This window comes from Oncorhynchus masou, chromosome 25, assembly GCF_036934945.1.
Source record: "Oncorhynchus masou masou isolate Uvic2021 chromosome 25, UVic_Omas_1.1, whole genome shotgun sequence".
NCBI lineage: Eukaryota > Metazoa > Chordata > Actinopteri > Salmoniformes > Salmonidae > Oncorhynchus > Oncorhynchus masou.
Window position 1 is genome coordinate 9,024,743 of NC_088236.1, and position 15,886 is coordinate 9,040,628.

The 15,886-nt window shown below is 47.5% G+C and overlaps 1 protein-coding gene across 1 annotated transcript in view; it reads right to left on the bottom strand.

Moving 5' to 3' along the window:
- Positions 1-15,886, bottom strand: part of LOC135513741 (protein unc-13 homolog B-like) — a 147,410-nt gene that overhangs the window by 33,066 nt on the left and 98,458 nt on the right. Inside the window, exons 20-24 of the mRNA XM_064936633.1 lie at positions 8,495-8,621; positions 6,809-6,905; positions 6,395-6,538; positions 4,603-4,680; positions 4,171-4,248 (exon numbers count right to left, since the gene is read on the bottom strand). Of these exons, the coding sequence (XP_064792705.1) occupies positions 4,171-4,248; positions 4,603-4,680; positions 6,395-6,538; positions 6,809-6,905; positions 8,495-8,621 (524 nt within the window). The remainder of the gene's footprint in view (positions 1-4,170; positions 4,249-4,602; positions 4,681-6,394; positions 6,539-6,808; positions 6,906-8,494; positions 8,622-15,886) is intronic.

Below are 15,886 nucleotides of genomic sequence, written 5' to 3' on the forward strand. Positions count from 1 at the left end.
CCAAAGAACACCATACCTACTGTGAAGCATGGGGGTGGAAACATCATGCTTTGGGGCTGTTTTTCTGCAAAGAGACCAGGACGACTGATCCGTGTAAAGGAAAGAATGAATGGGGCCATGTATCGTGAGATTTTGAGTGAAAACCTCCTTCCATCAGCAAGGGCATTGAAGATGAAACGTGGCTGGGTCTTTCAGCATGACAATGATCCCAAACACACCGCCCGGGAAAAGAAGGAGTGGCTTCGTAAGAAGCATTTCAAGGTCCTGGAGTGGCCTAGCCAGGCTCCAGATCTCAACCCCATTGAAAATCTTTGGAGTTGAAAGTCCGTGTTGCCCAGCAACATCCCCAAAACATCATTGCTCTAGAGGAGATCTGCATGGAGGAATGGGCCAAAATACCAGCAAGTGTGTGAAAACCTTGTGAAGACTTACAGAAATACTTATTTGCCACCATAATTTGCAAATAAATTCATTAAAAATCCTACAATGTGATTTTCTGGAGAAAAACATTCTAATTTTGTCTGTCATAGTTGAAGTAGACCTATGATGAAAATTACAGGCCTCTCTCATCCTTTTAAGTGGGAGAACTTGCACAATTGGTGGCTGACTAAATACTTTTTTGCCCCACTGTACATATATACCTTAACCCTATTGATACCAACTAGACAACTGTCAGTTTAACTCTGGTATCAGTGACCAAGTTATACAACACTATTAGATCAAGCAGTCCAGTTAAGTCCAGTATCTCCTCTTACCTCCGACTAGCAGCCAAACGAAAATCCCAGAAATAATGAAAATAAAAAGAAGAAGGTTTAATATGTATCTGTAGGGGAGGGGATTGTTGACAATCTGACCAGTGATGTAGTGGTAAATAAAATAGGTGGGTAAACTCTGATCACGGTAAAAAAAACGGCAGGCTAACACAGAACACTGAGCTCTATACAAACTACAGGCTAATGCTAACACAGAACACTGAGCTCTATACAAACTACAGGCTAATGCTAACACAGAACACTGAGCTCTATACAAACTACAGGCTAATGCTAACACTGAGCTCTATACAAACTACAGGCTAATGCTAACACTGAACACTGAGCTCTATACAAACTACAGGCTAATGCTAACACTGAACACTGAGCTCTATACAAACTACAGGCTAATGCTAACACAGAACACTGAGCTCTATACAAACTACAGGCTAAAGCTAACACTGAACACTGAGCTCTATACAAACTACAGGCTAAAGCTAACACAGAACACTGAACTCTATACAAACTGCAGGCTAAAGCTAACACTGTGCTTTATACAAACTACAGGCTAATGCTAACACTGAACACTGAGCTCTATATAAACGACAGGCTAAAGCTAACACTGAACACTGTTCTCTATACAAACTACAGGCTAAAGCTAACCCAGAACACTGTTCTCTATACAAACTACAGGCTAAAGCTAACACAGAACACTGAGCTCTATACAAACTACAGGCTGAAGCTAACACAGAACACTGAGCTCTATACAAACTACAGGCTAAAGCTAACACAGAACACTGAGCTCTATACAAACTACAGGCTAAAGCTAACACTGAACACTGAGCTCTATACAAACTACAGGCTAAAGCTAACACAGAACACTGAGCTCTATACAAACTACAGGCTAAAGCTAACACTGAACACTGAGCTCTATACAAACTACAGGCTGAAGCTAACACAGAACACTGAGCTCTATACAAACTACAGGCTAAAGCTAACACAGAACACTGAGCTCTATACAAACTACAGGCTAAAGCTAACACTGAACACTGAGCTCTATACAAACTACAGGCTAAAGCTAATACTGTGCACTATACAAACTACAGGCTAAACACTCAATATTGTGCTCTATGCAAACAAGCTGAAGTTAACAGTGAAAACTATGCTCTAAAAACTCTGTCCTCTGTATGGGAGGGTAATACCCACCACGTCATCCTCCCCCTCGTTGTCGGTTAGAGCCTGGAGAGGACAAACACACAACCCTCAGTTTCCATGAGAGATGTAAGCTGAAACCACAACACTGTTTAAAATCTGAGAGAAATTCAGTGCCCTTTTCATTGACTACAAGACAGCCCAGAAAAAAAATGTTAACTTACAGTGTTGTCAATAACAACCTAGAGTATGACAGAAAACAACTAGATACTATGCCATGTTATAGTAGCATCTTAACTGCCTGTGTTAGATGGACAGACCTACCCCCTCATCGAACTCCTCTGGCTCCTCCTCATCCTCAAGCTTAGGAGAAAAACGGGTATATCATCAATCAATTAAATCAAATGTATAAAGCCCTTCATGAAGGCGTCCTGTTTAAATCCACACAATGTAACAACATAGGAGTCCGGGGCTACCGCTGATATCAAAAGAAGGATTCTAGAACAGTCACACAAGGAATCACACACTACCGTTCAAAAGTTTGGGGTCATTTAAAAATGTCCTTGTTTTAGAAAGAAAAGCAAAACATTTTTATCAATCAACCTTGTGGGAGGTGCTTCAGGATGGCGTGAATTACCAACTAGAATGCCAAAGGTCTGCCAGGCGGTACTTGCGACAAATGGAGGATTCTTTTACAAAAGAAAAGTTTGAAGGACACAATTATTATTCCAATTAAAAATCATTATTTATAACCTTGTCAATGTCTTTACTATATTTCCTATTCATTTAGCAAATCATTTCATGTATGTTTTTATGGTAAACAAAGACATTTCTAAGTGACCCCAAACTTTTGAACGGTAGTGTATATGGATGGAGAGGTCTACAGACCTACAAGAAGCTACATATGGATGGAGAGGTCTACAGACCTACAAGAAGCTACATATGGATGGAGAGGTCTACAGACCTACAAGAAGCTATATATGGATGGAGAGGTCTACAGACCTACAAGAAGCTACATATGGATGGAGAGGTATACAGACCTACAAGAAGCTACATATGGATGGAGAGGTCTACAGACCTACAAGAAGCTACATATGGATGGAGAGATCTACAGACCTACAAGAAGCTACATATGGATGGAGAGGTCTACAGACCTACAAGAAGCTACATATGGATGGAGAGGTCTACAGACCTACAAGAAGCTACATATGGATGGAGAGGTCTACAGACCTACAAGAAGCTACATATGGATGGAGAGGTCTACAGACCTACAAGAAGCTACATATGGATGGAGAGGTCTACAGACCTACAAGAAGCTACATATGGATGGAGAGGTATACAGACCTACAAGAAGCTACATATGGATGGAGAGGTCTACAGACCTACAAGAAGCTACATATGGATGGAGAGGTATACAGACCTACAAGAAGCTACATATGGATGGAGAGGTCTACAGACCTACAAGAAGCTACATATGGATGGAGAGGTATACAGACCTACAAGAAGCTACATATGGATGGAGAGGTCTACAGACCTACAAGAAGCTATATATGGATGTTGATACATGGGGTTGATACATTTTTCATAAGGGAAAATCAAGTCAGAAAATTCCAAGTGGAAAGAAGCCATTTTAATCCGTAAATAAAACTGTAAATGCACACTATACGTTGAAAATGTCCTTCATTGCAGGAACGTTCTCCTGCAACAGGGTGATCAAATTAAGAACCTACATCTGTATAGTTGCTATAGGGAAGCCAACACTTCCAGCCATTGGTTTTCATCCATATACTTATTTTATTTGTTTGGTTGTCTTTGGCGTGACAACAAAACAAAGACAGAGAGGTGCTGGCTGCAACACAAACAGTCAGGCTAAGGAGAAGATCCTAGGTACAGGACAGGGTTTAGTCGGGATGTTGAGTTGAGATATATAGGCACTGGGGTGGATCTGGGTCAGAGAAGGAAAGGGCAGAGGTGCGAGGAGAGAGAGGGTCACCTTGGACCCAGAAACAGCCTTTGGACCTTTGACCTACCATACACTCCTCTGCAGCGACCTGGAGACACACACACACATCTGCTGGTTAGTCTTAATATGCTTCGATATGCTCTGAACCACTTTATGTACACGCACGCACACACACACACACACACACACACACACACACACACACACACACACACACCTTCTTTTGGGATCCCTCGTAGTCGAGTAAGATTTCCCCCCCGGCACCTAAGTATACTGTGTAAAGTGTCCGACAACGTTGCTTCTCACCTGTTTAGCCCCCATGCACTCAAACATCTTCTCCAACAAGACCCGCATCTGTTGTATGTTATTCATCAACACACATGGCTGGGAGAGAGGGAGGAAAAGAGAAGGAGACAGACAGAGAGATAAGAGAAAAAGAAAAGAGAGGAGAGAGAAACAAAAGCGAGTAAAAGAGAAGGTGTGTGTTGAGGTGAAGTGAGATTCAGAGAGACAAGAGAGTAAAAGAGAAGGTGCGTGTTGAGGTGAAGTGAGATTCAGAGAGACGAGAAAAAACATGCTGGAGAAACTAAGAAAACTAAGGTGTTTTATAAGCTCTAAAGAGGATGCAGTACAGAAGCTGTAGAGAGGGGACACATAGTGTCCTTCAGAAATGAGTTTTGAAGTGGATGCAGTCTATCGGTTCCTAAAGGAACCCTGTTGAGAGAAGGCAGTACTCACTATCTTCTCCTTCTGGCAGTAGGAGGGGAACTCCTTGGACAGGATAGCACAGTACTGCATCAGCACCTTGGTGATGGTCTGGAGAGAGAGAGAACAGTCAGAAAACACCTTGGTGATGGTCTGGAGAGAGAGAGAGAACAGTCAGAAAACACCTTGGTGATGGTCTGGAGAGAGAGAGAGAACAGTCAGAAAACACCTTGGTGATGGTCTGGAGAGAGAGAGAGAACAGTCAGACCACTGGGTTTCTACCCTGCAGACTGATACAACACACCAACCACTGGGGTTTCACCCTGCAGACTGATACAACACACCAACCACTGGGGTTTCACCCTGCAGACTGATACAACACACCAACCACTGTGGTTCCACCCTGCAGACGGATACAACACACCAACCACTGGGGTTCCACCCTGCAGACTGATACAACACACCAACCACTGGGGTTCCACCCTGCAGACGGATACAACACACCAACCACTGGGGTTCCACCCTGCAGACTGATACAACACACCAACCACTGGGGTTCCACCCTGCAGACTGATACAACACACCAACCACTGGGGTTCTACCCTGCAGACGGATACAACACACCAACCACTGGGGTTCCACCCTGCAGACTGATACAACACACCAACCACTGGGGTTCTACCCTGCAGACGGATACAACACACCAACCACTGGGGTTCCACCCTGCAGACGGATACAACACACCAACCACTGGGGTTCCACCCTGCAGATTGATACAACACACCAACCACTGGGGTTTCACCCTGCAGACTGATACAACACACCAACTACTGGGGTTCTACACTGCAGACTGATACAACACACCAACCACTGGGGTTCCACCCTGCAGACGGATACAACACACCAACCACTGGGGTTCCACCCTGCAGACGGATACAACACACCAACCACTGGGGTTCTACCCTGCAGACTGATACAACACACCAACCACTGGGTTTCTACCCTGCAGACTGATACAACACACCAACCACTGGGGTTCCACCCTGCAGACTGATACAACACACCAACCACTGGGTTTCTACCCTGCAGACTGATACAACACACCAACCACTGGGGTTCTACCCTGCAGACTGATACAACACACCAACCACTGGGGTTCTACCCTGCAGACTGATACAACACACCAACCACTGGGTTTCTACCCTGCAGACTGATACAACACACCAACCACTGGGGTTCCACCCTGCAGACGGATACAACACACCAACCACTGGGTTTCTACCCTGCAGACTGATACAATACACCAACCACTGGGGTTCTACCCTGCAGACTGATACAACACACCAACCACTGGGTTTCTACCCTGCAGACTGATACAACACACCAACCACTGGGTTTCTACCCTGCAGACTGATACAACACACCAACCACTGGGGTTCCACCCTGCAGACTGATACAAAACACAAACTCTATCACAAGTTCAGTATTTTAAAGTCAACAATAACCATCTGACCATGGCGATAATGTTTTTCAGGTGTTTTGAAGTGTCCATAATTATATCTCTCTACCTCTTATTCTCTGTATTAAAGTTGTGTTTGTTGTTAACGAGGTTGACTCTGTATTAATTATGTTGCTTGCTAATTTGATTGAATTAAATTCCATTGACATTTATCTATTCATCTCAGCGAGAGAGTTTGTGTGTGTGTGTGTGTGTGTGTGTGTGTGTGTGTGTGTGTGTGTGTGTGTGTGTGTGTGTGTGTGTGTGTGTGTGTGTGTTTGTGCACATGGTGTGTGTGGTATGTGTGTGTGCGTGTTTGTGTGTTACCTTGGCGAATCGCCTGTTGTAGTGGGCCTGCACCTTGGGGTCAGGGCAGTCTAGTTTCTTGATGATCTCAAAGCTCTGGTTGAGCTGGGTGAAGATGTCCACTACTGAACTGGAGAACAGAGCATGCTCCGATGTCTGCTGGAACTATAGTAGGGAGGAGAGAGCGGTAGAGATAGAGGGAGAGAGAGAGAGAGAGAGAGAGAGGTCAGAGGTCATGGTACAAAGGTCAGATAGGTATAATTAGTCTGTGCCCCGATTCTCCACCATTTTCTTGATGTGTGTACTTGCACACTCCCCAAAATGGATTTTAAAGTATAGCATTGGTTCAAGTATTGGCTGGAGGGAGTTTCCGCCATTGTTAAACCCATGTGAGGAAGTGTGCAAGTGAGCTGGTGAGATGTGGAGGTCCCTCACCCCTTCCCTCTTGTCCCTCTCTAGAGCTCCATTCATAAACTCCATGGACACATCCTCGTTCTCACCCAGCCACTGAAGGACAAACTGCAGAAACCACCTGGAGAGAGAGGAAAGAAGAGGGAGAAAGAGAAGGAGAAGGAGGGAGGGACAGTGGGAAAGAAAACGAGAAAGAGAGAGTCAGAAAGAGAGGCAGACAGGAAGGGAGACAGACAGGAAGGGAGACAGACAGAAAGGGAGACAGACAGAAAGGGAGACAGACAGAAAGGGAGCCAAACAGTCAGAAAGGGAGACAGACAGAAAGGGAGACAGTCAGACAGACAGACAGGGAGACAGACAGACAGGAAGGGAGACAGACAGAAAGGGAGTCAGACAGACAGACAGACAGACAGACAGACAGACAGACAGACAGGGAGACAGACAGGGAGACAGACAGGAAGGGAGACAGACAGAAAGGGAGACAGACAGAAAGGGAGACAGACAGAAAGGGAGACAGACAGAAAGGGAGCCAAACAGTCAGAAAGGGAGACAGACAGAAAGGGAGACAGTCAGACAGACAGACAGGGAGACAGACAGACAGGAAGGGAGACAGACAGAAAGGGAGACAGACAGACAGACAGACAGACAGACAGACAGACAGACAGACAGACAGGGAGACAGACAGGGAGACAGACAGGAAGGGAGACAGACAGAAAGGGAGACAGTCAGACAGGAAGGGAGACAGAAAGGGAGACAGTCAGAAATGGAGACAGACAGAAAGGGAGACAGACAGAAAGGGAGACAGACAGGAAGGGAGACAGACAGGAAGGGAGACAGACAGGAAGGGAGACAGACAGAAAGGGAGACAGACAGAAAGGGAGACAGACAGGAAGGGAGACAGAAAGGGAGACAGTCAGGAAGGGAAACAGAAAGGGAGACAGTCAGGAAAGGAGACAGAAAGGGAGACAGTCAGGAAGGGAGTCAGAAAGGGGGACAGACAGAAAGGGAGACAGACAGAAAGGGAGACAGACAGAAAGGGAGACAGTCAGGAAGGGAGACAGAAAGGGGGACAGTCAGAAAGGGAGACAGACAGAAAGGTAGACAGACAGAAAGGGAGACAGACAGAAAGGGAGAGTCAGAGAGGGAGACAATCAGAAAGGGAGACAGACAGAAAGGGAGACAGACAGAAAGGGAGACAGACAGAAAGGGAGACAGTCAAAAAGGGAGACAGACAGTCAGAAAGGGAGACAGTCAGAAAGGGAGACAGTCAGAAAGGGAGACAGTCAGTGAGGGAGACAGTCAGTGAGGGAGACAGTCAGTGAGGGAGACAGACAGTGAGGGAGACAGACAGAAAGGGAGACAGTCAAAAAGGGAGACAGACAGTCAGAAAGGGAGACAGACAGTCAGAAAGGGAGACAGTCAGAAAGGGAGACAGACAGAAAGGGAGACAGTCAAAAAGGGAGACAGACAGTCAGAAAGGGAGACAGTCAGAAAGGGAGACAGTCAGAAAGGGAGACAGTCAGTGAGGGAGACAGTTACAGCCCAATTACAGGAAGAGAGAATTGGAAAAGACGTTGTGTGAATGTGAGAAAGAAGCAGTATGAAACAAAGTGTTAGAGAACAAGTGGCTGTCAGAAAGAAAGAGTGATTTCATGAATTCATGAGCAAGAGGATACAGTGTGGGTGGGGGTGGGGGGGGTCCCTACTCACGCAGAATACTCTGGTACAGTGTCTTGGAAGGCAGGCAGGTCGATCACATACTCGTTGTAAAGCCACTTGACCTTGAAGTGAAGATTCATGTAGTCAGCACTCTTACACAGACGATGTTTCTCGTGCTCTGGGGATAGAAAACACACACAGTCAGTTAGCTTCTGTCTGTCTTAACTTCCATTCAAGAGGACCACAATGGAAATAAGTCCCAGACTGTATTGTGTGTTATCCTCCATGTTATCCTCCATGATTTAACAATGTAAATAAGTCCCAGACTGTATTGTGTGTTATCCTCCATGTTATCCTCCATGATTTAACAATGGAAATAAGTCCCAGACTGTATTGTGTGTTATCCTCCATGATTTAACCATGGAAATAAGTCCCAGACTGTATTGTGTGTTATCCTTCATGATTTAACAATGGAAATAAGTCCCAGACTTTATTGTGTGTTATCCTCCATGATTTAACAATGGAAATAAGTCCCAGACTGTATTGTGTGTTATCCTCCATGATTTAACAATGTAAATAAGTCCCAGACTGTATTGTGTGTTATCCTCCATGATTTAACCATGTAAATAAGTCCCAGACTTTATTGTGTGTTATCCTCCATGATTTAACCATGGAAATAAGTCCCAGACTGTATTGTGTGTTATCCTCCATGATTTAACCATGGAAATAAGTCCCAGACTGTATTGTGTGTTATTCTCCATGATTTTATTCATGTGCATGTATGTCTTTTAAGTTTTATGTGTTCTTATTTGTGTTCTAAACTAAACATGGGTTCACCCAAACGACAGCGACATGAACAGTATATTCCATATTCTACACAAGTGCCCCTGTTCTGATATACTGTTAGGCTCCAAACAAGCCACATCTCAAATAATAATTGCTGTCATGTTGAATTTGTGAAAACAATTGCAATATTAGTGTTATTTTGTATATGAATTAATTGATGAAGCCATCTCCCGAGGAGGGCTGGGAATTGTCAGGGACCTCACGATGCGATATTATCACAATACTTAGTAGGGTGGCCACCCACTGCCCAGAGTGCGTGAAAATGAGCTTTCGTTATGACATTTCACTTCCTTACGTTACAAAATATGAAATTTCCCAGACAAATGTGATTCTTGATGTTCTGAAATGTTCAGTGGGGTCTTTCTCTGACATCTCATTAGCATTATATCCCCCAAAAATGTGTCACCTAATACATCCCATAATAAGCATCGAGGTCTCTTCGACAGAGTGGCACCGCTTTCTTTCTCGCAGCGACTTTTGAGGATTTTACACTGCGGTCGTCTGCAAAGTTGTTTCCGCGAGTCGCAAAAAGCCAAATTAACACGATACCCTGTTGTTGTTGTTTTTTACCTTTATTTAACTGGGTGAGTCGGTTATGAACAAATTCTTGTTTTCAATGACGGCCTAGAAAAGGTGGGTAAACTGCCTTGTTCAGGGGCAGAATGACAGATTTGTACCTTGTCATCTTGGGAATTTGAACTTGCAACCTTTCGGTTACTAGTCCAACACTCTAACCACCAGGCTACCCTGCCGCACCCCTCTAAACACTAGGCTACCTGCCTCCTCGAACCACTAGGCTACCTGCCTCCTCGAACCACTAGGCTACCTGCCTCCTCGAACCACTAGGCTACCTGCCTCCTCGAACCACTAGGCTACCTGCCTCCTCGAACCACTAGGCTACCTGCTTCCTCTAACCACTAGGCTACCTGCCTCCTCTAACCACTAGGCTACCTGCTGCTCCCCTCGAACCACTAGGCTACCTGCCACACCCCTCTAACCACTAGGCTACCTGCCCCACCCCTCTAACCACTAGGCTACCTGCCTCCTCTAACCACTAGGCTACCTGCCTCCTCTAAACATTAGGCTACCTGCCACCTCTAACCACTAGGCTACCTGCCTCCTCTAACCACTAGGCTACCTGCCGCTCCCCTCTAACCACTAGGCTACCTGCCTCCTCTAACCACTAGGCTACCCTGCTGCTCCCCCCTAACCACCAGGCTACCCTGCTGCTCCCCTCTAACCACTAGGCTACCTGCCGCTCCCCTCTAACCACTAAGCTACCCTGCTGATCCCCTCTAACCACTAGGCTACCTGCCTCCTCTAACCACTAGGCTACCTGCCTCCTCTAACCACTAGGCTACCTGCCTCCTCTAACCACTAGGCTACCTGCCTCCTCTAACCACTAGGCTACCAGCCTCCTCTAACCACTAGGCTACCTGCCTACTCTAACCACTAGACTACCCTGCCGCTCCCCTCTAACCACTAAGCTACCTGCCTCCTCTAACCACTAGACTACCTGCCTCCTCTAACCACTAGGCTACCTGTCTCCTATAACCACTAGGCTACCTGCCTCCTCTAACCACTAGGCTACCTGCCTCCTCTAACCACTAGGCTACGCTGCCACCTCCAACCACTAGGCTACCTGCCTCCTCTAACCACTAGGCTACCTGTCTCCTCTAACCACTAGGCTACCTGCCTCCTCTAACCACTAGGCTACCTGCCTCCTCTAACCACTAGGCTACCTGCCTCCTCTAACCACTAGGCTACCTGCCTCCTCTAACCACTAGGCTACCTGCCTCCTCTAACCACTAGGCTACCTGCCTCCTCTAACCACTAGGCTACCTGCCTCCTCTAACCACTAGGCTACCTGCCTCCTCTAACCACTAGGCTACCTGTCTCCTATAACCACTAGGCTACCTGCCTCCTCTAACCACTAGGCTACCCTGCCACCTCCAACCACTAGGCTACCCTGCCACCTCCAACCACTAGGCTACCTGCCTCCTCTAACCACTAGGCTACCTGTCTCCTCTAACCACTAGGCTACCTGTCTCCTCTAACCACTAGGCTACCTGCCTCCTCTAACCACTAGGCTACCTGCCTCCTCTAACCACTAGGCTACCTGCCTCCTCTAACCACTAGGCTACCTGCCTCCTCTAACCACTAGGCTACCTGCCTCCTCTAACCACTAGGCTACCTGCCTCCTCTAACCACTAGGCTACCTGCCTCCTCTAACCACTAGGCTACCTGCCTCCTCTAACCACTAGGCTACCTGCCTCCTCTAACCACTAGACTACCTGCCTCCTCTAACCACTAGGCTACCTGTCTCCTATAACCACTAGGCTACCTGCCTCCTCTAACCACTAGGCTACCCTGCCACCTCCAACCACTAGGCTACCCTGCCACCTCCAACCACTAGGCTACCTGTCTCCTCTAACCACTAGGCTACCTGTCTCCTCTAACCACTAGGCTACCTGCCTCCTCTAACCACTAGGCTACCTACCTCCTCTAACCACTAGGCTACCTACCTCCTCTAACCACTAGGCTACCTACCTCCTCTAACCACTAGGCTACCTGTCTCCTCTAACCACTAGGCTACCTGCCTCCTCTAACCACTAGGCTACCTACCTCCTCTAACCACTAGGCTACCTACCTCCTCTAACCACTAGGCTACCTGCCTCCTCTAACCACTAGGCTACCTACCTCCTTTAACCACTAGGCTACCTGTCTCCTCTAACCACTAGGCTACCTGCCTCCTCTAACCACTAGGCTACCTGCCTCCTCTAACCACTCGGCTACCTGCCTCCTCTAACCACTAGGCTACCTGCCTCCTCTAACCACTAGGCTACCTACCTCCTCTAACCACTAGGCTACCTGCCTCCTCTAACCACTAGGCTACCTGCCTCCTCTAACCACTCGGCTACCTGCCTCCTCTAACCACTAGGCTACCTGTCTCCTCTAATCACTAGGCTACCTGCCTCCTCTAACCACTAGGCTACCTACCTCCTCTAACCACTAGGCTACCTACCTCCTCTAACCACTAGGCTACCTACCTCCTCTAACCACTAGGCTACCTGTCTCCTCTAACCACTAGGCTACCTGCCTCCTCTAACCACTAGGCTACCTACCTCCTCTAACCACTAGGCTACCTACCTCCTCTAACCACTAGGCTACCTGCCTCCTCTAACCACTAGGCTACCTGCCTCCTCTAACCACTAGGCTACCTGTCTCCTCTAACCACTAGGCTACCTGCCTCCTCTAACCACTAGGCTACCTGCCTCCTCTAACCACTAGGCTACCTGCCTCCTCTAACCACTAGGCTACCTGCCTCCTCTAACCACTAGGCTACCTGCCTCCTCTAACCACTAGACTACCTGCCTCCTCTAACCACTAGGCTACCTGTCTCCTATAACCACTAGGCTACCTGCCTCCTCTAACCACTAGGCTACCCTGCCACCTCCAACCACTAGGCTACCCTGCCACCTCCAACCACTAGGCTACCTGCCTCCTCTAACCACTAGGCTACCTGTCTCCTCTAACCACTAGGCTACCTGTCTCCTCTAACCACTAGGCTACCTGCCTCCTCTAACCACTAGGCTACCTACCTCCTCTAACCACTAGGCTACCTACCTCCTCTAACCACTAGGCTACCTACCTCCTCTAACCACTAGGCTACCTGTCTCCTCTAACCACTAGGCTACCTGCCTCCTCTAACCACTAGGCTACCTACCTCCTCTAACCACTAGGCTACCTACCTCCTCTAACCACTAGGCTACCTGCCTCCTCTAACCACTAGGCTACCTACCTCCTTTAACCACTAGGCTACCTGTCTCCTCTAACCACTAGGCTACCTGCCTCCTCTAACCACTAGGCTACCTGCCTCCTCTAACCACTCGGCTACCTGCCTCCTCTAACCACTAGGCTACCTGCCTCCTCTAACCACTTGGCTACCTACCTCCTCTAACCACTAGGCTACCTGCCTCCTCTAACCACTAGGCTACCTGCCTCCTCTAACCACTCGGCTACCTGCCTCCTCTAACCACTAGGCTACCTGTCTCCTCTAACCACTAGGCTACCTGCCTCCTCTAACCACTAGGCTACCTACCTCCTCTAACCACTAGGCTACCTACCTCCTCTAACCACTAGGCTACCTACCTCCTCTAACCACTAGGCTACCTGTCTCCTCTAACCACTAGGCTACCTGCCTCCTCTAACCACTAGGCTACCTACCTCCTCTAACCACTAGGCTACCTACCTCCTCTAACCACTAGGCTACCTGCCTCCTCTAACCACTAGGCTACCTACCTCCTTTAACCACTAGGCTACCTGTCTCCTCTAACCACTAGGCTACCTGCCTCCTCTAACCACTAGGCTACCTGCCTCCTCTAACCACTCGGCTACCTGCCTCCTCTAACCACTAGGCTACCTGCCTCCTCTAACCACTAGGCTACCTACCTCCTCTAACCACTAGGCTACCTGCCTCCTCTAACCACTAGGCTACCTACCTCCTCTAACCACTAGGCTACCTGCCTCCTCTAACCACTAGGCTACCTACCTCCTCTAACCACTAGGCTACCTGCCTCCTCTAACCACTAGGCTACCTACCTCCTCTAACCACTAGGCTACCTGCCTCCTCTAACCACTAGGCTACCTACCTCCTCTAACCACTAGGCTACCTACCTCCTTTAACCACTAGGCTACCTGCCTCCTCTAACCACTAGGCGCCTGGCTGATGCAATGCTATTTTCCATATTTTTGACCACTTTTTCTGGCCATCCTACACGTGTAAAAACTCCAATAACTTTTGAACGGATAGACATGAGGTTTGGACCTTTGGTTTTAGCCATTGGTCAAGATATGTGTTTTTGATTCGACACGCTAGGTGCTGATACGACGTGCATTGAGATTCTCACAATTCTATAAGTCCAGACATATTGCTCACAATATGTCTCCTGCAAAGAGACAAGAGAGATCATGATACCATTTGTTTTGATCAGTAACGAATATAAAAGTTGGTTCGTTGTTTAAAAAGAAGATGGACAACAAGCCATAGTAAGGAACTTTCGGGCGAAGGTACAGCTGATTTGCGCCAACTAACGCTACCTAGCGAAAAACACATCGATACTTGGAGTCTAAATATTAATATAATATCGTCCAAAATCATTTCAGAATATGTAACTATAAATGTTTTCCCCCGTCACTACTCTTTAGAGAAGACAGTAGACTATATTGTGTTGTTGTCCCGTAGGGCACGGCTCAGCTGGTAGGGCAGGGCTCAGCTGGTAGGGCAGGGCTCAGCTGGTAGGGCAGGGCTCAGCTGGTAGGGCAGGGCTCAGCTGGTAGGGCACGGCTCAGCTGGTAGGGCACGGCTCAGCTGGTAGGGCAGGGCTCAGCTGGTAGGGCACGGCTCAGCTAGTAGAGCACGGCTTAGCTGGTAGAGCACGTCACTTGTAATGTCAGGGTTGTGGGTTTGATTTCCACGGGGGGACCAGCACGAACAAATATGAAAATGTATAAGAGCGCTTGCAAAATGTCATGCCAGTGTACACTAAGGTCGTGCTGTAAAACATATGCTTCCTTTTCCCATGTTTACTAGTGCTGAGCTCAAAGAGTTGGTCCCTGTGACTGATCTTTCTCCTGCTCTAAGACTGGACTGTCAACCTCCCATGGTCAACACAGCACACACCATTAAACTGGTCTTCTCTGTACACCCGTCCGACATCACTGAACACACTTTTCTCTGAGTGAAGGCCAGGGTGTGTGTTTCTTGGACACATCTCTACTTTTACTGTGTGTGACTGAGGGGATTTTGGACCTCCTGGGCTGCCATCCATACCAAGGCCACATGATCCATCAGTATTGCTGTCTGCTGTGTTGTGGCGTGATGCTTGACGGTTCAGTGCATGGGAGCTCAGTGTTCAAAAAGACAAACAGAGCACAGCCAAATTGCACAACACACACACACACACACACACACACACACACACACACACACACACACACACACACACACACACACACACACACACACACACACACACACACACACACACACACACACACACACACACACACACACACACACACACACACACATCCCTCACATCAAGATGAACACACAAGCTTGTGTACACACACACACACACGTCTTACCAGCATAAAAGTCTAGTCTGCGGATTCGGATTGTTTCAGGCGCTGAGATGGCAACACAAATGAGAAACAAACAAAAAATGAGGAAGAAAGAGAGACAGAGCCAAAGACGGAGATAAGAGAGAAAGACAAACAAAGAGAGAGAGAGAGAGAGTGAGTGAGAGAGAGAGAAAGAGAGAGAGAGGAGGGGGAGGAGAGAGAGTGAGAGAGAGAGAGACAAACAAAGAGAGAGAGAGAAAGACAAACAAAGAGAGAGAGAGAGAGAAGAGAGAGAGAGAAAGAAAGAAAGAGAGAGAGAGGAGGGGGAGGAGAGAGAGTGAGAGAGAGAGAGAGAGAGAGGGAGAGAGGAGGGGGGAGGAGAGAGAGTGAAAGAGAGAGAGAGAGAGAGAGAGAGAGGGGGGGAGGAGAGAGTGAGAGGCAGCAGAAAATAGAAGGATAAAAAGTTATGGC